The sequence below is a fragment of the Lepisma saccharinum genome, chromosome 8, assembly GCF_977018435.1.
Source record: "Lepisma saccharinum chromosome 8, izLepSacc3.1, whole genome shotgun sequence".
NCBI classification, from domain to species: Eukaryota; Metazoa; Arthropoda; class Insecta; order Zygentoma; family Lepismatidae; genus Lepisma; species Lepisma saccharinum.
In genome coordinates this window covers 36,688,382-36,711,355 of record NC_139236.1, presented here as the reverse complement: position 1 = coordinate 36,711,355, position 22,974 = coordinate 36,688,382, and the positions used below count along the sequence as shown (strand labels likewise).

Here is a 22,974-nt window from a genome sequence, read left to right as displayed (position 1 = left end):
GGAAAAATTCACATAAAATTATTTGTTCTGCCGTTTACGCCAGTGAAGAAATCCTTCCTGTTTATAATTATTTGTTCTGCCGTTTACGCCAGTGGAAAAATTCACATAAAATTATTTGTTCTACCGTTTACGCCAGTGAAGAAATTCTTACTATTTATAAATATTTGTTCTGCCGTTTCCGCCAGAGAAAAAATCTTCCTATTTATAATTATTTGTTCTGCCGTTTACGACAGTTAAAAAATCTTCCTGTTAATAATTATTTGTTCTGCCGTTTACCCCAGAGAAAAAAATCTTCCTATTGATAGTCATTTGTTGTGCAGTTTACGCCAGTGGAAAAAATCTGATAAAATTATTTGTTCTGCCGTTTACGCCAGTGAAGAAATTCTTGCTATTTATAATTATTTGTTCTGCCGTTTACGCCAGTGAAGAAATCCTTCCTGTTTATAATTATTTGTTCTACCGTGTACAGCAGTGAAAAATTCTTAGTATTTATAAATATTTGTTCTGCCGTTTCCGCCAGAGAAAAAATTCGGCCGAATATGGATCCAATATGATCAAAGCCTTAATTGTAGAAAACTGGCAAAAAATTCCACTGAAATGTAGTACTATTTATACGGACAATGGAGGGTAATATACACCCATATGGAAGAGAAAGTATGAATACAAGGGTTACAATAATAGGCTCAGGCTGTCGAGATAGGCGTGTCACTGTCTACGTTGGAAGCAGGAAGCAGGCCAACAATCCGTTTCGTATTGATTGTTGCATAAATTTCCACTTCTAAGTTACCACTTCCGGTTTCTTGCTTCCCATGCACCCCCTGTTTGTTTCCCCCTCCCGGAAAGGGCACGCACGGATTCCAACGACCTTGGTAAGAGGTGGGGAGGATATCGCGGCTTCAAATAAGTAGGTCAGATGCAATAGGGGGGGGGAGGGGGTGGAAACAGAGAGGGGTTGACGTTGCACGACATGTGCCCAGCTCCAATTGATGAGCGACGCCTCGTGTATTTCAACCTTTCGCGACAAAGGGGAGAGTTGACGTGTTGCGGGGAGATAAAGGGGGTTGATTGTAGGTCAAGATTCCCTACGGTGGCGCCTCTGCCGGGCAAGATGCGAAGAAAATCCTCCATCTTTACTCCCTGCGCCCCATAGCCAGTGTTGCAACATGAAGGGAAATTTCATACCCAGTGTTGCCACATTAAGGGAAATTTCCCTTTTTTTAAGGGAAGTTCTAATCGAATTTTAAGCAAAAAGGGGAAATTGGATGAAACATACCAAAATTTCTAGGAAATTTTAAGCCATCAGATTAAATATTAGAACAGATATTATTAGGTTCCAGTGTGCCATAGTTCTTTCTTTTTATTTATTTATTGTTGTTTCTTATTTCTACTCCTTTGAGTATAAGCGTATATCTATTTATATTAGTGTTTTGTTTATTGTACAGTCATGGAAAAAGTACTTCTTCGAAAGAGCACTAATAACAGTAGTCTTATGGGAGATGTATGTGTTTCCACGACTGTACCTTGCATTTCTGCATCTCGGTTAATAGCAATGACGGGGATGAATGATGATGCAATAAACACAATTGTACATTCATGCCTGAGCAGGGTTCAAATCTGGGACACCTGGCCCGGAAGCGATGAGGCTTACATGTGATGAATTTGTTTACATTTAAGGCCCTACTTATTTGGGCCTCCCCGATAGCGTATTGGTAACATCGTCGCGTTGTAATCAAGGAGTCCCAGGTTCGATACCTGGTGGAGGCACATAGTGGTTCGGATCCTTCTTGAAACTGTAGATCCAGTTCTGATTATCCTATCTGTGCATAAAGTGGATTCAAAACAACCACAATTCAATAAAATTACTCATTCCTAATTTTATTTTATTTTGCTTTCTTTAGGTGAAGGGAAAAATTGATCCAAATAGGGAAATTTTGCCCCTTGGAAATTGTGTGGCAACACTGCCCATAGCCCGGTCGTAGCTGTGTGGAGCTGCGTGCCAGAGTGCTTAGATCAATACACTTGCGTCGGTGTGCGCAGGAACGGGCCACCACAGTTGGAAAATCTATCTCTCTCTCTCTCTCTCTCTGCCCGCGTCTTTCCCCGCCGCCCCTCTGCGCTACACGGGCGACCTCTACGAAAGGGTCCACTCCCATCCCCGAGCCCAACTAGCAAGGAATGGTCCGTGCGTTGGACGACATCTGCGAAAGGTTAAGACGGAGCTAGCCCGGGAGTTGAACCCAGGAACACGTGGACAAGGAAAAAGGAACGAGCAAGGAGCAAGAGAGTGAACAGGATCACCGCAGGACTACTGTGATGTGTCGCGAAGGACCCAGCAGCCTTAAAAGACAGACCGAGGCGGCAGGTGCAGACATGCCGGGTGCTACAGGAATCCCGCTGTGATTGGGTCGCACCAGGCCGCCACGATAACCCCCTCCTGACCCCGTACACCCTTCCCCCTTTTCTCCGATCTGAGTGCTTCTGAGCTTCTCCTCAGGCTTGGAGCAAATATGGAGAAATCAAACGTTTAGCCTCGTTCGACCCTCTTTTTTTTGGGGAACTCTTGGTTCATGTTGAGCTGTGTCCAAGCGTCTCTTGCCGCAGCGAGCAGAGAAGCACAATGAAGGAAAAAGCACCGTTCAGCCAGTCCCTGGCTCTCCTAGCCATTGCATTCGTTTTCTTCGATCACAGGATATTCAGGCCGGGATGGATTGTCGAGGCAGCCACGTAAGTACCATAAAAATCCTTTGTTTTTTTCTTACTGCCAATCTTTTGCTCTTCCCGCATGCGCCTTACCCCCCAATATGACACCTCCATATCCAGTACACAATATATATTAATATAAGAAGTGCACATGCTTACAGCTGTGTCATGTTCGTTTAAATGTTACACCAATCAGAAAGATCTACAGCCAGACGTTACTTTCACTTCGCACATAAAAGAGAAATGTTCCCTTTACAACCGGTCTACTCGCTGCAGAATGTTTACTTTTGTGGTTTTGTCAGTTTCGGAAAGTGTCCAAAATCATGCTGCCTGCGAGAGCATGAAAAAGTAGGTTAACCCCCCCCCCCACCTCCTCCCTCCCGCGAAATAACTGCAGAGCAAAGGAATAGGCTACCACTTTCTTGAAATCGATTTGAAATTACTACAACGATGCTTGTCTAAGTTTCTTCCTTACGCAGCTATTTTGTCTCTCTGGAAATGTAAATCCGAGATTTAAAATCACAATCATATGGTGATTCTTGGTTGCCTGAATAACTGACGTAGGTTACTTTATGTGCATTACATATATGTACCTGTCAGTGAGTTCAAGTCGTATCCTTCTCCTTGCAAAACTGATATTTATAACATGTTCTCAGCTCTCAATTTTAAGACCTGTGACTCATAATTGGTGATTTTGAATTTCCATAGGGGAAATCTACGAAGCGCTCTCATTAACACATTTACAATAACAATAATATATATTCAGATTTCAATCATAATGCATTTTTTTTATTAACAGTGTAAAGAAATCGAAGAAAAAACATTCGTACACACATCCTGTTGAAGTGCAGAGAAGAAAACGCATACGAACGTGTACACTGTGTGTTCATTGATCGATCTATTTTGAAAAAAGCAAACATCATTACTTTGTCCAGTGTGTGTCGTTCATATCCAAAAGGATATAAACGTATTTATTGAGAATGTTGAGATGAGCAAACCCTCCATATATATGAATACCCTGTATCATTGTTGACTCTGTACAATATATTTACAAAGATGTCCGTATTTTCAGCAATATTTACCTTTTCACAAATGTCCCACCGACTGACACACCCGTCAGAGGCTGGGCGGGGAGGGAGCGAATTCGTGTTACCTAACCTGGAAGCCATCGCAATTGAGCAAACCTAGGTTGATGGCGATGACCCGTTGGGGATAAAAGAGAGCGAAAGGATGACTTCATCTTTTCCTGCTCCACCCAAAATAGATACATAGCTAGGCTGCTCGGTATAGCAAACTAACTAACTCTGTAAGGTATTCACTATTAGGGTAGATACTGGACCACTTAAAAAGAGAGAGAGAGGAAATGAAGTTTAAAAACTGGGTCAGTAATGCACATATAAAATATGTTCATATTTACCCGTTGTAATAATAAGAGTACTGGTAAACAAGATAGTTTACGTGGATTACAAACTTACATATCTTGTAATCCTTGGAATGTAATTTTTTACTTATCAACAGATAACATATCCACTGTATAACAAAAAATATATATATATTTTCGGATATTAGGTACACAGTGCGAAAGGACGAACGAAATACTGGTTGGACAACAATGACAAATGGTCAAATACTTGAGATCACATACCTGTGGAAATTAAATCTACACTCCAAAAATTATGCAGCTTAGTATCCACAATGAATGGTGAAACACAACACGTATTCGAGTGTTCAAGGTATCTACATTGGTTACCAAAGGGTGTAACAAGACACCAAAGATGATGCTGAACCATTCCAACACCAAAGGAAGTGCTCTGTTTCACAATGTCTTAGATCCCACCTGGTGCTACTCTGCACCAAACTCTTTTACAGTGCAAAAAAAATCGTTACTATTAATAATCTGAACCTGCAGGGTTAAAATCGATACCGTAGCTTGTAAGTAACAAATAGCCATTCTAGTGGGTCACTGTACACCTAGACATTTTCTATAGTACAGGTGGTTGATGCTGACCACATGTCTTTCATTGGAACTATGACCTATGAACCTCTATTTGAAACAACTTCGACGTATGAACATATGCCACGCAAAATATTCACTTAAAATCCAAAATAAAGCAACCCATCTCAACTTTTAAAACCCCGATAGTGAAATCCGTAAATATCCTCTCGTTGTCTGCTGAAACGTTTCAAGGGAGGGGGGGGGGGAAGTGGCGTAACGTTTTGCAGCGTTGGGTGGAGCCGAGATCGAAATCGGGTGTCACGGGGTCTGCAAGAGCGCTCATGGCGGACCATCATCTCGTTCCCCGCGAGAGACGAAATGCGAATATATATATATATTTTTTTTTTACCTGCCGAAACAGGGCCTGGGAAGGAGCTGTTGCACAGGTAGCAAAGAGTTAGACCACCTGCACAGCGATCATACCTTGAGACAGGAAATCTGACGTCAGCAGCGAGATAGAGTGGGTGGTATGAAAACACAGCTGGTCCCTGGAACTGGGGTGGGATTTGTATGAAAATTGTTTCTTACCTCGCTCCCTAGCTTCGAAACTAAAGCAGATGAAGTACTGAAAGTTGTTCATGATATTGAAGTGCAGTGAAATATGGGTTAACTGTGAAGAGATCTCCACAATGCTATTTTTTTCTCCTACAAACTGTGTTTCGAATTTTTACGAATCTCTTTTTAAAACGCTATTAAATATTATTAAGGTTTATTTAAAGGTAATATACTTCCCATAACTTCATTAATGCATTTGAAAATATTCAAAGGGTCTCTGCAAAGACTGATGCTCGAATTCCAATATGCGCTGCCTCCATATCGTGTCACAGAATCAAGTAATGTTTTGTAGATTTTTTTTTTAATTTCAGGTGTATATTTAAGACAAGCATATGTCTTATGTTAGTATGTTTTCGTGTGTGGAAAATATAATAGAAAATCCAACCAAAATATGAAAGTAATCAGCAGTGATTTTCAACTTCTTACTATTCACGATGTAGCGTTGTGTGCACGTTCTGTTGGGAGAAAATATGTTCAAACAGTGAGTCAATATAGAATTGGTAGATCGTGGAACAGTGGCGAACGCACCCAGAAGTAGTGTGCGTTACTTCTGTCTGGTAGCGTGTCTACTTCTGTCACTCAATGTACTCGCCACTGAGGTGTCTATTCCAGTGAATAGCAGAAATATTACGTAATAGTTATTTTTTATATATGGGTATTAGGTGGGCGGGTACTTGCTTCCGCTACCTCCACTCTGAAAAGCATTGTTCGCCACTATAACGGACGATGAACGTAAACTCAATACAAAAACTTCTGGTGTCAGTTTCTTAAGTGAAAAGTTACGATCTACGTAACCTTGTTTCTTATATTCCCTACGATTATTCTGAAAATTGTCACCTCAAGTTGTTCAATACCTTAGCTCATTCAGTATGATAAAATATTTACAGTTGGAAGAAAATTGCCCTTTTTAGAGTGTGACTGAAAAATGCACTGAAAATTTTATAACTTCAACCCTAAGCTAAAAAACAACCTTGCATCGTGTATTACCTCTTAAAGGTTTCCATTACGTGGGTTTTCCGCTAAAAATAATATAAATTAAGAATTTAAGGGTGTGTTTCTAATGATTTTATAGTGTCGAAAATTCCTGACGGTACTCTTCTGTCACACACATTACGTCTCTCACTGCGCAGTACATAAGTTGAAAAATTACGTTATTTAGACGTGTACATAGTATATTGTGTCATATAAGTATAGGCAAGTGCATGGTGTTTTCACAGAATTATTAAATCTAAACGTTATTAAGACTTTTAGACAACTCAAATATCCGTGAAAATGACAAACAAGATTGCTTTTTAAGTTGCAGGAATTTCAGCTTGCGACTCAATAATTCCATGAAAATGTTGAACATGAGCATGCCCAAGACGCCGAAGTGTCTCATTTGGATACATAAGAGTAACTAAAACAAAGCAACTATTTTTTGTATGAAAAATTCTGAAATTACACATTTTAGCCTCTCAGTAATATTATAGGAACTTCCGGGACTCAATGGTTATTTGTCAGCACAACATTGACTTCAATGTATATGTTAATAAAGGAAACATAAAGGCTTATAAGACCACCATAAAGCTGTTCACTTCACCCACAAAAGTATACAAAAAAGCAAATTACAAGAAATTTCCAAATTCCAACAAATTCGCATGTATAGAATATCTATGTAAATTTAGCACTTGTAATTTTGAACGAAACACGTTTAGACTTGTGACTTAACAGTTTATATTTCTCCATTCCCATTGTCCGCAATATTTGTATAATACTGGTTTTATTTTTAAAAAGAAGGCTTGATCAACAATTGGATTTAGCTTATAAGACAATGTCTAGAATTACGATACAGTCATGGACACTTCTTTCCTGTAACGATTCTATTGAGTCGTTATAACCCAGAAATATCCGTGACTGTACATAAAGGGTGTCTTAGAAATATTTTAGTTTTAATAACTATTATAATAAATACTTGTTCAAATCCGGGAACTTTTCTAACGGTGGAAGCGGCCCCGGCGCCTACCCAGCGTCGAATAACATGGGTACCTGGGGGAAACCCTGGGGGGGTAAAGGCGGTCAGGGGCGTGATGCTGATCACATCACCCCCACTCACGACCGGATCAAGAAAGTGTGGGGCGTTACCCCCACACCCCCTATACGCCTTCATGGCGTGGTGCTAAGCACAGGGGAACACTTTACCTTTACCTTTATTATAATAAATACTTAAATTTTTTGTATAAAGATAAATTTATTACCAAAAGAAAGCTTAAACATTAAATTTTTATTTGTGGAAAAGAGTATTGGACAAATGGTGACCGTTCATATTTTCACATTCAGTTATTCTTGAACTAAAGTTTTCCATCACTCGCCGAATCATCGCACGAGGAATAGCATTGATTTCATCTGTCATGCCTTGCTTCAATTCTCTCAAATTTTGTTGCATTTGGGTGTATACCTTACTCTTAAGGTAACCCCATAAGAAAAAATCTGCTGGTTTCAAATCGGGACTTCTCGGTGGCCAGTTCATGTCCCCTCTGCGACTGATGACTCTTCCTGGGAATAACTGATGAAGAGCATTCAGTGAATCATTGGTGACGTGAGAAGTGGCTGGAACAAAGTGTTTCTGTTGTAGCCATCATGGTTCTGAATTTCAAAAGTTAAAAAAGTCTTAATCATTTGGCAGTAGCGCTCAGAAGTTACAGTTTGAGCATTGTCATGATCATCTTCAACAAAATAAGGGTCAACGGCGCACACGGTCAACGTTCCTGTTCAATCTTTATGACCTTGGACGTCCTGGCATTTTACTCGTCATAGTGCTTCCAGTGTTTTCAAACTTTCTCACCCAATATTTAATTACATTTGCGCTTGGGACGTCTCTCATTCCTGCCAGGTTATAATGATGCCGGTACAATCGACGCACAACAACATAAGAATCATTATTTTTATAAAACGCATGATCACAAAAAGCGCTCCATGCCAACTAAATATTAGGCTAACAATGTTGCCAAGCATTTGCGATCAATTTCATTTCTCCGTAATGTGCGAATTGTCCCAGAGGGCGGATTCAAAAACGAAAATATTTCTGAGACACCCCTCATAAGGAACAAAATATTTTGTTTTCCACTTTATTTCGAAAGTAGCGATAACCCGAGATTCGTCACGTTATCTGTCACTTAAACATTTTTGCATGCTTTGTTTGTGTTATCCAAGCTATATTTCCTATGCATACATGCGCCAGACGCGAATTTTTGTTTTCACCGCGCGCCTTGAAGAAGCACTTTCAAGTACAAGTGTTCTTGGAGATTGCGTGTTAAGTGAAGGATCAAGAAACATTTTCTTCAATCGTTTCGCCACTCAAAAGTGAATGTACCAGAAAATCTTCTTGATGCTCTCGGATTGGTTTTCCAGAATGTAAGAAAACAAATGCTTTTCTAGAAAACTCTCTGCCTTGAGGTCTTAGGGAATGTTTTGAAAGTACAATATAGTTCTTATGTGAAGCTCTCGGGTGGTCGTTATAAATGTCGCAATAATTTCAGTAACGTGTTATCGGATTTTATTTTCGGTTGCTGTAACGGCAAAGTATTGCCAATTTTTGTGGAAGTCTGTTTCTGTCGCCAGGTTTTGGCGATAACCTTTATAAAGGAAATAATTTCATTTCCCGACGAAAACAAATATTCTGCTGTTGTCGATTAGTAAAAAATAAGCATTGCAGACGCCTATATGAAAATCATCTTTAGCGCTTAGTTTACGAGAAGTGCGATGTGACGGTTAATAATCATTATATTTTCACAGGTTTTTGCACGATATAAATATTACAACCAGTCTTTTGTGGAATTTTGTTTCTGTTAAAACCAAAAACGTAAATTACCCCATGTCTTTCGGAAAAAAATCGCAAAAATAACAAGATATATAAATTTCAAAATATTGAGCTTGTTTTACAAGTCACTCCTTTTCCCTAAGGTTGAAAAATAAAGAAGTTAGAAAAGCAAGTTGAAAATATTTGTCACTGAATTTATTTATATATTTTTATTTTTCATATTTTATTATTTTTATTTTTATATTTTATTTAGCTATATTTATTAGTTTATTTATATTTGTTTTTGCGGGGAGTAAGAGATGATCCTTTCTGACGACACCCAAATGTGTCGTCAGAATCTCTTCCACATAGTACACTCTGGATCTCATTCTTGAAGATTAACAAGGACCTAGCGTCTGGACTCTCAGCCAATATAATATTTTTAGGCTTGTGTTTTATGCTGTTCATGTGGGTTTGTGATTGTTCTTTCATCAAATTTAACTTATCATATCATCATTCATCCTCATCTTCGCAACTATGCAAAACGTGGCAGAAAAGCGAAGTAACAACAAAGCAAATCTGTCAATCAATCCATCGTTGCCATTTTCTCCAAACAAAAGGTAGAAAAACTGAACGATATGTGGAATAACATTCTTAAAACGTCCCCCATACTATGTGAATCTGAGCAAACGTGGCAGAAAGTAAAATTCATTAAAACCCAATCATTTACATAGTTTATTCTCTCAAATTCTATGGCAAAAACTCAATTCAGTCTCCAGTGCTTGCAATCTAAAACCCTCTCGGTATCTTTGTAGTACCTGTCATTGTGCAGTTGCTATTATGACAAGACTATCTTTAGACAATCTCTAAAATGTTTATTGTCTGTGTAGATGTGTTGTAAAGTAACATACTGATTTGATGATATTGTTGTGTGTTGGTACACGAGGTGATATCTTAAGGTGGAGGATATAACATTGTGGAGATGTAAACAGCGGCACCTCCATACCTCTTCCCGCTGAGCAAACAAAAGTTTTCATAGCCAGCTACGTGGCGAAGGGGTTAGGTCTACGAAACCAAGCACCATAGGATCGAATGCAGGATGCAACATAGAGAGGTATTTATATAAGTGACGTAACACAACAAATATTAGAATACGTTAAACTATGTTACGTACAAACGTGATCTACTTTGTCAAACGGCGCTGACGGAATAGGATTATCTATACATTCAAGAAAATGCACACAAAAGAATACGTTATGTTCTAGTGCAACGGGCAGAAAAGTACCATATGTCATCTTAGCTATTTTTGCAAAGAACATCCATTTTATTTGTAATGAACGTGTACTACTGAAATGAGAAATCGAGATATGAGAAAGTGTGCTATTCATGTAATATATCTTTAAATTTCGTCATTATACTTGATTTTCTAAAGAGAAAAAACGCTAAAATATTCATATGTTTTTAGAAATATAGTCTTCATTTGTTTTACCAAGACGCTTTCCAGACTTCACCGATTTCTACGTCATTTCTGGTTCAGCAATCTGATGCACGGTTGTGAATTCTGGAAAACACCAACAGAGCCGGATCTAAGTAGTGTCAAAGTTCCGAAGAGAGGTAGCTTTCGTTTGTGTTGTACAAATATCAAGAGATAAGCAACCGAGCGAGTTAAGTAGTGAACTTTCAATGTCACCACCTAAGTTTCCTTGTTCGAGTCCCCGCCTTTGGCATGTGTGTTCCATATGGGTGTTCTTTACAAACTTTCATCTAATCATATCATCCTCATCGTCGCGATTAGCCAAGAAGTGGAAGAAACGCAATGCAATGTAACAAAAATACGAAATACGTGCATTGGGGCAAGAGCATCAGACGATGAAAAATGGTTCAAGGATACCGGATGCAGGAACTGACACCGGAGGGCGAATGCACCATTGGTTACATAAGCGAGCATTGACAGGCGGCGGCGTTGTTTGCAAATAGGCCACAAAAGACGTCGACGCGGACGAGACGTGACACGTAAAAAAAGACAGACGCCGCCTCGTTAAACCTCGTTAAATCGATGACGGGAGTCAACGGTGGGTGTACGTGTTCAAGTGGTGTTGTTGCGATTTCAAAAGCAAAGGCAACAGGCTCTCCAAGGGCGATTTTGTCTAGATGTCAAGGAGTCGGTTGTGTAAAGTGAGTAAGCTTTCAGGTTTTACATTATTTAAGACCCACCATCCTCCCTTCCTTCAACCCAACCCACGTCCCGCCATGGTACATTGCTCGATGACGTCATCGCAATGATCCTTGTTTAATCTTTCAAGGGACTGGAGAAGGGTAGTTGGTCCCTATAATGTTTGATTAATACTTTATATACACATGTTGTATTGTTATCTGATGTTTTCAAGGACTGATTTAATCACGTGGGTTGTCCTTGAGTAAGGGATACTGTGCGAAAGGAAACGTCACGAACAGGATTAAGTGCAAAGGGAACAGCAACAAACAGGAATATGTGCAAAAAGAACTGCCACGAACAAGTTCAAGTGCAAAGAGAGTAGTCACTAACATGATTAAGTGCAAACGCAAAACAGCAAGCAGGATTCAATGTAAGAGGAACAACCTCGAAATGAATTAAGTGCAAAAGAAGCAACCAGGAGCAGAATTAAGTGTAAACAAAGCAACCATGAACAGGATTAAGTGCAAGGAGAATACCAACTAACATGATTAAGTTCAAAAGCAACAGCTACAGGAACATGTGGTAAAAGAACTGCCACGAAAACATTCAAGTGCAAAGTAGTCACTAACATGATTAAGTGCAAACGCAACCCAGGAAGCAGGATTCAATGCAAGAGGAACAACCTCGAACTGAACTAAGTGCAAAAGAAGCAACCATGAGCAGGATTAAGTGTAAACAAAGCAACCATGAAAAGAATTAAGTGCAAAGAAAATAGCAACTAACATGATTAAGTGCAAAAGGAGCATCAACAAACAGGAATACGTACATAAAGAACTGCCATGAACAGGCTCAAGTGCAAAACGAATAGTCTCTAACATGATAAAGTGCAAACGTAGAACAGAAAGCAGGATCCAATGCAACAGGAACAACCCCGAACTGAATAAAGTGCAAAAGAAGCAACCAGGAGCACAAGTAAGTGTAAACATAGCAACCATGAACAGGATTAAGTGTAAATGATGCAGGGGTGATTTTACGATTATAAGGCAATTTAAAACAACAGTGGTGTAACAATTGTTTCTAAGCTTGTGAAGTAATTCTAAAATATCTTATAATTCGTTTGGTTTGGTTTGAGTTGGTATTTTAAGTCCACTTTATGCACAGGAAGGCTAATTGGGACTGGACCTACGGTTTAAAGTGGGATCCGAACCACTGTGCCATGTTCCCTACCGGGTATCGAACCCGGGACCCCTTGATTACAAGGCGACGACGCTAGCACTGCGTCATCGGGGAGGCCCTTATAATTCGTAATACAATGAAACGTACCATGAAAAGGAAAAGTACTCAACAATGCAATAGAATTGGGATACTAATCAACTTTGTCCCCTAGATTCTATGTCATCAGCATGGTCAATTTTTAATTTGGGAAAATCAAAATTTGTTTTGGGAAACAGGGACATTATTTTTTTCTTTAGAGTAATAGTACGTATGGCAACACTATTTCAAGCTACAGTTAGTGACCATGTGTTTTGGAGGAATTAACATGTTATCATTACCATGGGCTAAGTATAATTCAGCAGACTAATCGTAGTGGTAGCGTCATCGCCCCTTGTAATCAAGGGGTCTCGGGTTTGATACCCGGTGGAGGCACATGGTCATTCGGATCCCAGTTTAAACTGTAGGTCCAGTCCTGATTAGCCTTACTGTGCATAAATTGGACTTAGAATATCAACTCAATCAATTAATCAATGTAGAAGACTAATAATAAAATTAAAATTTACTTGTTTAATTGAAACCATAAGCCCAAAACTGGAGGTAATTCAACACAGCATTCTAAAGAGAAAAATCAAAGATGGCTGGTTTGTCATTAGTATAGACAACATGCCATTAGCATGGGCAATATGTCATTGGCATGGTGGAAGAGATTTTTAATAATTAAGTAATTGCATCAAAATATTACACGTACAAATGTTTTCAGTTTCAGCTAAAAAAAAAAACACACACACACACATTAAATTAAGAGAAAGAAACATCAACGAGCAGAACCGAGTGTAAATAAAGCTGCTATGAGCAGGAATAGTCAAATGGATTAAGTGAGAGTGGAAGAGTCTCGTAGGAACAAGTACGACAATTCCTAATTCTCGCTTAATCGGTGTTCCCTCGACCCTCACTGGCGATCATCGTCAACTCCATAAACCAAGCAGAGAAAGGGGCAGAGCCACGACTGCCAACATTCATTAACAATTTTGATTCATAACTTATCTTCTCCTCCGCTTTCTCCTCCCTCTGCCGTTTCGTTCGTATGTCATTTCCCACGCTATTTATCTTCCTGTTCTTCTCCTTCCATTGTCTTTTTATCTCGTACTACTACATTTTCAGCCACTTTTACGTAAGCCAAAACCCATTTATAAAAAACTCGGTACTTTTTCAAGCCAGCTACGGCCAAAAGTTCCGGGGGGAATAAAATGCAAGAGGAACATCCCCTCGCTCCCTCGCGTTCCTCTATCTCGTCCCTTCTCTTCATTTTGGGACAAACCCGCAAGACAAATTCGACCCTTTTTTTTTTCAGGTATGCGATGCGCTGTGGAAAAAAATTACCCCAGCTCTTTACGGTGCTCGGAATGTGAAAATGTCGACGTCGCTTCTCAAAAATAGCTGCTCCAGTAGAGATGCTTTTGAGAGATGCTGCTGCCTATGATGGGATGGTAAAGCCACAATATTTCCCATGGAGAAATTTTCGTAGTTATGAAACTGTTAAAACACATCCCAAAATTCCAATAATTGATATTCCTGTCGGTCAGATAATGGTAAAATTCAAAACACGATGCACGGTTGCTTTTCAGGACATGGTGTAGGAATTTCAGTTAGTTTTCAAGAGCTAAAGCACAACGTGCTACAATGTCAGAAGTCCCGGGTTCGAATCCCGGACTGGGAATGGGTGTTCTTTGCGAGTGTCCCTTCATCAGTGTCTTCACATCCCAATCGTCGCGATTAACCGAAAGTGGAAGACACGCGATGCTAAATAACAAAATTACAACAACAAAAATATAATATCAAGAGCAAAAGTTTTTTTTTCTGACACTCAACTTTCCCTGATGGTAAGAGACCTGTAGGAAGGCCAAGACGGAGATGGAGGGATAACGTTGAGATGGACCTAAGGGAAATCGGTAAGGATGGAGAAGATTGGATTGATGTTGCCCAGGATAGGGACAGATGGAAGGCTTGTGTTGCTGCAGCCATAAACCTTCCGGTATAAGAAGGCTAGAGAGTTAGTTAGATGGGTTTTCTTGGAATCCTGGGTAAAGCAGTTATTTGTTCATATTTTTCACCATTCATTCTTATAGTTCTGATTAACCTAGAGGGATAAAAAGTAACATAAAATAACAAACATTTCCATGTTCTCCCCACATACGTTAACCCAGTACATGTTAGTAAACGTATCGATATCGCATTATGTACTCTTGTGCGAAAGGGCGATCATGATTTCACGTTGCCCAGGTATCCAAGGAAACGGACGTAACTCTCGCTACCACAATGTTTACAAGAGGAACACACAAAGTTGCTACAGATCCAGAGGAGGTCTATTCAGTCCACGGTTACAGCATTCCCGCAGGCACTAGCTGGAACTGCAAAATTCACAGTGGATAAAACCGGAAAGGCCAATATTTGTCAGTTCTAATACCCATTAACCTTGGATCAAGTAATGGGTGTAAGTTTCCACGTGATATTATAAAAGATTCCATAGCAACAATGTCCGTTTTCATTGTCAATGACAAACACACAATATTGTTACATCTCTAAACATTTCAGTGATGTAGCCATTTTTGTATTTTGAGTACTAAGTTGTATGTAACTCTTTATTTAATCTGTGAACTGAATTTTCTTCCTAAGTAGATGCTCTCTTGTTTGATGCACGTTTTTTAACTTTGAATTGAATCATCTGCATTATTGTTGTTGATGTCGAAGATTAAGTATGTGAAAAAAATATAGGATTTCTATCCCCCGGAAACGGACGTCAAAAAGTTCATTTTCACCCTTAAAAGGGGAGTGTAAGTGAGCGATTATTAAAATTGTGTCGGCGTTTGCGACAATTTCGTAGGGTTCCTAATGGGAGCATTTTTTTCATGGAAATCATTTACGTCAGTGAGTGAGTGGTGGGATTGGGGTTTTATATATGTTCGATTTGAGGTAATTGTATAGATCTCTTTTTAATTAAGTCATTTTATAAATAATTTTTGAGAGATTTAAGCCATTAACTTCCGAGTCTTACTTAGGGTACTGTAATTCGAGTTTAAAAATTGATTTTGAAACAAGCCTTTTGGCTTAAACTTCAACAAAACATCCTAGTATTTCCCTTTATCCAAATCTGCTTACAGTCTGATAAATTCAATGAAAACTCTGACGTCACTATAAAAATTTCCATATACTAGTCACTCAGTGGCAGTGATTAGGGAGGGCGAGGGGGGCAGTAGCGCCTCCACGTCTAGCCACTTTTGCCCCCGTACTATGCTAAACCTTATCTACCAAGGAAAAGTAAACTGTCCTTGCCCCCACCCCACCCAATTTTGGTACCTCGCTCTCCAGTTTTGGAACCCAATCGCCGCCATTGTAGTCACATTCATCATTTGTTCCTTTTTTGTTCTTATGCTCAAAATGTATATACAAATTTATGCATTGTAATTTTACATTATCAATAATGTGATCATAATTAATTATACATCGTATTATTTCAAGACAACGTTTTGCGAATATAACAAAATAGAAATTAATAACACAAATATCACGATCGTGCGTATTAAACACAAAATTAAACAATAAATAATAAATTAGATAAACGAACATCTTTGGGTCAGTCACAATTTCCATCCAGAGCTAGAGAAAATGCTTTTCTTCACACGTGGGGACAGGAACCGTTGCTATTTACCTCCCTCCCTCCTCCAGAGGGTGCGGTCGAGGAGGTCGCAGAACTGCGTCTTCCGGAAGCCGCAGTATCCTCCGGGCATGCACAACGCCGAGTTCCGGGCAGCCGGAACGCCGACAATGCTGCATCGGAACTGCTCCGGTGTGACAGGGAGTTTCCCCTCTTGCCCCTTCCACACGAGGGTGGCGACGGTGTTCCTTGGCCAGCTAAATCCAGATGGTCGACAATGGTAGGCGCATGGCGCATCCATTTCTGGCGCTGTCAGCTATCTTTAGAAACTTCATACATATTCGAGGAGACATGAACATGTGGTTGGGCGGAAGAACTGACAGTCGATCTATGTGCACAATAAAACTTAACGGGAATCATGTACAGTGACAGCGAGCAGGGAATGGTATCCTCTAACCTTCTTGTGATTCGTTGATTGCCATAAACGATGCAGAACAAGAAACACAAACATTATCTTCTCGCAAAGCTGCAAGGTTTCTAATCGCTTGCAATTCTTAAAATCTTGCAGTGTGATATCTAGGAGCTATTGCTTGACAATAACTATTTCATACTCATGGTTTTAATATCGACTTTTCACAGCTAATGTTCTTATGTCATTCATCATTCACAATTATAGATGACGAACTGTATCTTTGCTGGTGAACCCTTTTCAAGACATGCTGCGCAGTAGTAAGGAGCTATAGGCTACCTTAGTAGCTGTGTGTCATACTTCTCTTACTTTGTGAGAGCTGTCCACCACCCAAACGGCGAGTAGGTGGCAACTACGCAAATGTACATGTGGGTGTTTGTGTGTAAATACACAATCTATACAACATGGCATAAATTGTATATGTATTCAAATATCAACAAAATATCAAAAACTTGTTTATATTAACTTTACATATAACCGGTTTTTCCTACTTTGCATTCTCTTAATTGGCATTGACAAAACATTTATTGTTAAAGAGTCCCTCGAGACCGAATATGACCCTCTCCAATAAAGGCTACTTATTATTATTGTTGTTGTTATCAGTTACTGCGATTGGATGCCAAAACGGGGGGGGGGGGGGGCAAAGACAGTTTCCTTTCTCTTAGTGGACAAGGCATAGCATTAGAAGACCATGTTGCAAAAAGTGGGGGAAGGGCAACTGCTCCCCTACGTTCCCCTAGTCGCCGCCACTGATTGTTATTATTATTATATCTGCTGATTTAAATGCACAGAAAACTTCTTTAAAAAGTTGCGTTTAACTGACTTTCGCGATAGTGAAGTGGTTAACTTTGCCATCTTTTGGAGAGAAATAGTGGTTTGGAGGCCATTTTAAATTCGACATCGAGTCCCAATTTGCCTGCGTGTGCATACATTAGATATACGATAAACCTATCCATAATTTTGACCTTTAAAGCACGAACGAGGGAAGTTTTTTTCTTTAAAAAAAACACCCTTGCAATGTGATAAAAGACTTCGTGATGTGGTCATTTAGTGGTCTTGAGTCCGAATTTCAGACTCAATATTATGAAGGTGGTGTCAAATAAGAAATTTTAAAAATGCAAATAAATATTATCCCTAAGGGTATTTAAAGTATGGAAAATTACTTACAGTTCCTCAGAATTATCTATCTCGTTCAAATTTCTTTACAGCTTTGCTCTCTTGTTCAAAAACCAAGATCATTGGCGTAAATTGAAATCACTGCTAGGCAGTATTGTTTACAAACCGTTCTACCTGAAAACAATACAAGCAAGAATAATTGCCATTCATATCTTTCATATTTACACAATGTTTATCTCGCATTGTTCAACTTGAGATAGGGTCATTATGGAATGATAGAATCAAAGGCAACGAACATCTTTTGCACTCTTGGAAAATTTATTCGACACAGAAAATTTTAGAAAATGTTTTGATTTCTTCATGTTTCCAAATTGATTGATTGGTTTGTTTTATTTTACTTCGCTTTTGAGTAATCGCAAAAACGAGTACGAATTGTAATGAGATGAAGTGGATGAATTGACAAACACAAATTAACAAATCACTACACAAGTCCCACGAGAATTATACTGACTGCGAGTCGGGACGCCAGAGCCTCGTTAGAGATGGTAGTTTTCTCCTCCATTACGACCCTATATCTACATTCACGCCAGAAAAACTGGCTCTGTTCATTTTTTAAACAGTATATCAATTTGTTTCAGTTTCTCTCACAACCTCTGTTCTTTTTATAGCCTTGTCTCCCGCCAATTTCCTGTATTGAACTTTTTCCGAGCGTCACTCATTTTTCATGAATCCAAACTGAAAACCACGCAATCACACAACTGGAAACGAACCGCAGTGTGTGCATGTGGGTTCTACAGATTTGTGCTTTTTTATTACTTTGCGCTGAATCATTATTATTAGACGAAATGCATGAAGGTACAATCACAAATGTGCGTGCACAGTATAAAGAACACCATCCAGGATATATTGCGTGGAAGAGAGATTGTCATTTGACTAGCCACCATTCCATGAAATCGATGAAAGGACACTAGTTGATTGACTTATTGGATTAGGTTATTTTAAGCCGCTTTCTGCCACTTTTGGCTAATCGCGACGATGAGGATGAATGGTGATATAATGAGATATGTGACGAGCACAAAAGTTACAATGCTGGGTTACGTTGAGTTCTGATGGCTTCATAAAATCCAAAAAGAAACAATTGACTATCTAATATAGTAAAGAGTTTGTAGAAAGTTATGTACATTGGATATGTTATGAATACAGAAATCTTATTATTGGAATCTAGTTTTATATAAAAGTTACAATGTTGTGTTGAATTGTGATGAATATAAAATGCAAATTTATGAACGTACACCCAACAGCGAAAGAAACAGTAGACAAATTGTCCACAATCATTTTCATTCGGTCTGTATTACACAATGTGATGGCAATGAATTGAAATAATGACGTCAATACGCAGAGAACAATGCCTGGATCGAACCAATATAGTTTCATTCCTTAAATCAACACAGGATGTAGTGTAAAATAATAATGAAAATAGTGGTGGACAATTTGCCTACCATTATCTTTGCAGTTGACTGTACATGTCTAAAAAGAAACAACTGACTATCGAATATAGTAAACCGTTTGTAAAAAGTTATGTTAATGTATAAGCGATGAATACAGAAATAGTATTATTGGAATCTAGTTTTATGTTGATAAATGTGTAGGTTTCAGATGGATGAAGGAATAATCACAAGCACACATGGACGACAGAAAATAATTACTGGCTGCAGATCCAGGCACCAGAGCCTCGTTAGTCTGCAAAAAGCACTCCTGTGTGTACTACGTTGAAGAGAGATTGGCATTTGGGCGTTCTAACGAAGGGTAACCCCCATACACCCCACACTCACAAAGGAGAGACATCCATATCCAGGGCAAGACTCGAACCCTGAACCTGCGTTAACTAGATCGTGAGTCAGCCAAAGAACGCGTTCGTATACCGAGTGGGATTGCACCACCTTTTCTGAGTAGGGTTGACAGGGGAGGTAAACCTACCCTTAGCTCAGCTTTCCTAGAAAAAAATATACGATACCGGAAAAATTAGAAAAAAAAGTACCAAAAGAAGAAATCAAATGCTTGTAAGAAATTCCCGTCTGCTTGCTGTGGTGAAACCGCATCTACTCAGCAAGACAGAGACTCTTTTGCTTGGCGCTCGGCGTGTGCGTCTCCTCATCTGTTATTCCAATCGCCTAGAGGCTCTCGCAAACAGACCCCGCTGGCCGCAGACCTCCGTCACAAGGAGGACCTTCATTTCCAATACATCAATTAGCATACATTTGATTCCAGTTTGTTTTGCCAGCGCTCTCTGTTAGTTCGCTCTCCGGCGAGGGAATGCGATCGGTCACTGCATGCAAATTAACCCACGTGGAAGGTTCCAGCGGTTACAGAATTCTCCCTCTTCCTCTCACCCTCTTCCTCCCACAATTCCCTTCAAACTTCTTCAGAAAATCCGCTGCGAATTTCTCTGCTTCTGGTGATTTCCTCTTACTGAAGCTAGAAATATCGTAGAAGTAACATTCGGAAAATGTAGTTCCTTTCTTCGATATGCCTGTCACTGAACTAAATAAAGAAAGTGACTGCCTACTCGAAAGTAGAAAAACTCCGACATCCTGTCTACTGCCCAGTTCCGGTTATCAGAGCGAAAACTCGCAGGAAGAGAATATGGCATTGCATTTTATCTGTTTCTGTAGCTATCTAGGTTAATCTCGGCGATGTGGACTAAATAATATTCTCTGTATGCTTTGAGAGTGGAACACCACGTTTGCTTATAATTTGGGCCAGAAAATCTCCTTCCATTCTTGTTAGGAACTGACGATCTTCTTTCAACAGAGTAAACTTAATTTTCCTTTCACGCTTCCAGGCCAATTATGGCTCCATCTATGGACCAAAGTTAGCGAACTCCTCTACCCGCTTCGGATTCCCGTAATTAGAGTACAGGGGTGGGCAAACACGGGGGTGGGTGGGGGCGGGTGCCCTTTGTTTACTCGGAGTCTCCAGTTTCCAGATTCAGTCAAGCCAATTGCCAGGTCAGGCGCTAACAACGGGGGCGTTCGGTGGGCAGCTTCCTCTCCCTCTAGCAGAGATTGTTTGTCGTCTGTACTGAGTTGCAGCTTGAGGATTCAGTGTTCGAAGAGTGCCAGCATGAATAGGAATCTTTAGACTTTCTGTGTATAAAAGTTAAATAAAATGACCCGTGGCTTTACAGCCCGTAAGGGCCTTGGCATATCTCCTGACTGCCAGTCTCCCTCCCACAACCCTACCTAGAGGTGTGGAGATTACGTGGAAACTACGCACTTTTACTGCGAGTCGGGACAGAGCGTAAGGTGTCGCCACGTTCAACAAACATATTTACTCCGTTGAATAAAAATCTGTATAAAATCGGTTTCGCAATGTGAATTGACAATGATAATGAATTTTGATCACAGCTGCAAAGAGCTTCAAAACAAGACAAAAAAATATTTGTAGGGTTATCCAATACTAAGGAAAAGTTGTTTCACAAAATTGATTAACAACCATTTTTAGACACATTTAAAAATTCTGAAAATTAAGAATTGCTTTTAAAATCTTTCTATCTGCACTGTGTTTAAATTTCATCATTTTCAGACCATAGTTTTTTATATTTATAGATTTTCAGAGAGAGCAGTCATTTGAGAAGCACAAAAAACTGTCCTTTTTTCTGACGACAATAAAGAATCGAAGGCATAATCAAAGAAGCTTTTGGTTACCATAGCTTAACACAGAACTGAATAAGCTAAATTTTGATGTAACTCGTATTTATGTAGGCCTAATGGTTAATTCTTAATTGGAGATCAAACGCGAGTATCCATAACTTTTAATCCGATAGGAGACAGAAATGGGGTCAGTAAAGTCATAACAATATGAACAATACAGGGAGAAAGCAAGAAGAAACATAAGACTAACGAAGAAATGCGATCATTTCGAAAAGAAGATAACTTATACAAATAAAGAAAATGACTAAGTACGCATTTCCTATTCCAGGGAGTCCTAGTTGCCACATTACAAATAGGATTCTCGTACAAATTCCATAGATACGCCACTGACGTGTACTGATATATACAGTCAACCGCAATAAAGATGTGAGACCGGCTTTTCCATTGTGTTACCTAACTCTACGGCGATGAGTAGACCTCGATAGCAAATCTTCAATGGCAGATCCGGTCACCGAAGTAGAGTTATGCAACACACATTGCGCCATGCTGGGAAGTGTGTATTTCAGGATAAAGGTGTCCCACATTTATTGCTGGTAGCTGTACATGCTATAAACTTCTAGCTTTACCATGAAAACCACATACTGATAATTGTAATGCCTCTATTTTTAGCAACCTGACATAAATATCTCCCTTAGTCTTCTACTCTTTTCCACCTTTCCTTACTACCACTCTACAGAATCATAACGAGCACCACAGCACGACAGATAGGATGGGGGGGGGGAGGTTGTTTGTAACGTTGCCCATCAAAAACAAACAAAAGACAACCGAAAAGCGGACGTATTGTTGAGGAAGTGCATTGAACGTCGCATGCGGCGTCGGCGAACGAATCGAATGTTAAAACGATACAAAAGAAGCTTCAGTCCTGTCCAGATCGTCTTTTGTTGGTCACTCCTCTACTTGTTACGAGAACGCTCGCTTGGTGTCACTTCCTGCTGTCAAAGTTCTTTCCATACAGCGACAGCCTGAAAAGCATGCACCGGGTGGAACCTACGACGAATGACACTATCAAACAGGGTTTTTTTTTTAAAAAAAATAATTCTGAAACTATTACTACTAAAAATTACAAATTTACAATGTCGATGTTCATTTGTAAAGCAAATAAATAAAACATACATATTTCAATAATATTAGTAATTATAATAACTTAATTAATAAATATAAATCCATAACTTGTGTTATGTTTTAAATTACATTTTCTATCTAACTTAATGAATGACATATTTTTGTATGCTAATTGTACAATATTAAATAGCAAAACTGTTTTCCGTTAAAAATCTATATCAGCTTTAAACTAAAATCATGAGCAATTATTATATTGGAATTCGTGAAACAATTAACCCGTTAAGAAAAAATAGAAGAATTACCAGTTTTGTCTGAATAAATTATACAATTTTAATTTCTGGAATGATCATCGGGGTTCATATTAAATTCCTTAGTTCTAGAAGTAGATCATGATGTATAATATTTTAGAGTCGAAATGGGGAGAACAAGTTCTTTTGTAAAACGTTTAACCATCTACCTTTCTCTATAGTTTTGTTCATTATATTGGACCATCCATTGCCTCAGAACAGCTTGCTTATATTATATCCAAATGTATCAATTGAAAAGCTTTTCATTTCCTAGTGTGC

The 22,974-nt window shown here is 39.2% G+C and overlaps 1 protein-coding gene across 8 annotated transcripts in view; it reads left to right on the top strand.

Annotated features, from left to right (window-relative positions):
* The first annotated feature begins 2,091 nt into the window (after positions 1-2,091).
* Positions 2,092-22,974, top strand: part of Rdl (Resistant to dieldrin) — a 377,476-nt gene continuing 356,593 nt past the window's right edge. For 5 of the 8 annotated variants that reach the window (XM_083126520.1, XM_083126521.1, XM_083126517.1 and 2 more), the window contains exon 1: positions 2,092-2,724. In XM_083126520.1, coding sequence (XP_082982646.1) covers positions 2,618-2,724 — 107 coding nt within the window. In that variant the 5' untranslated portion in view covers positions 2,092-2,617. The remainder of the gene's footprint in view (positions 2,725-22,974) is intronic. The other 3 variants (XM_083126516.1, XM_083126518.1, XM_083126514.1) reach the window with 1 other exon arrangement.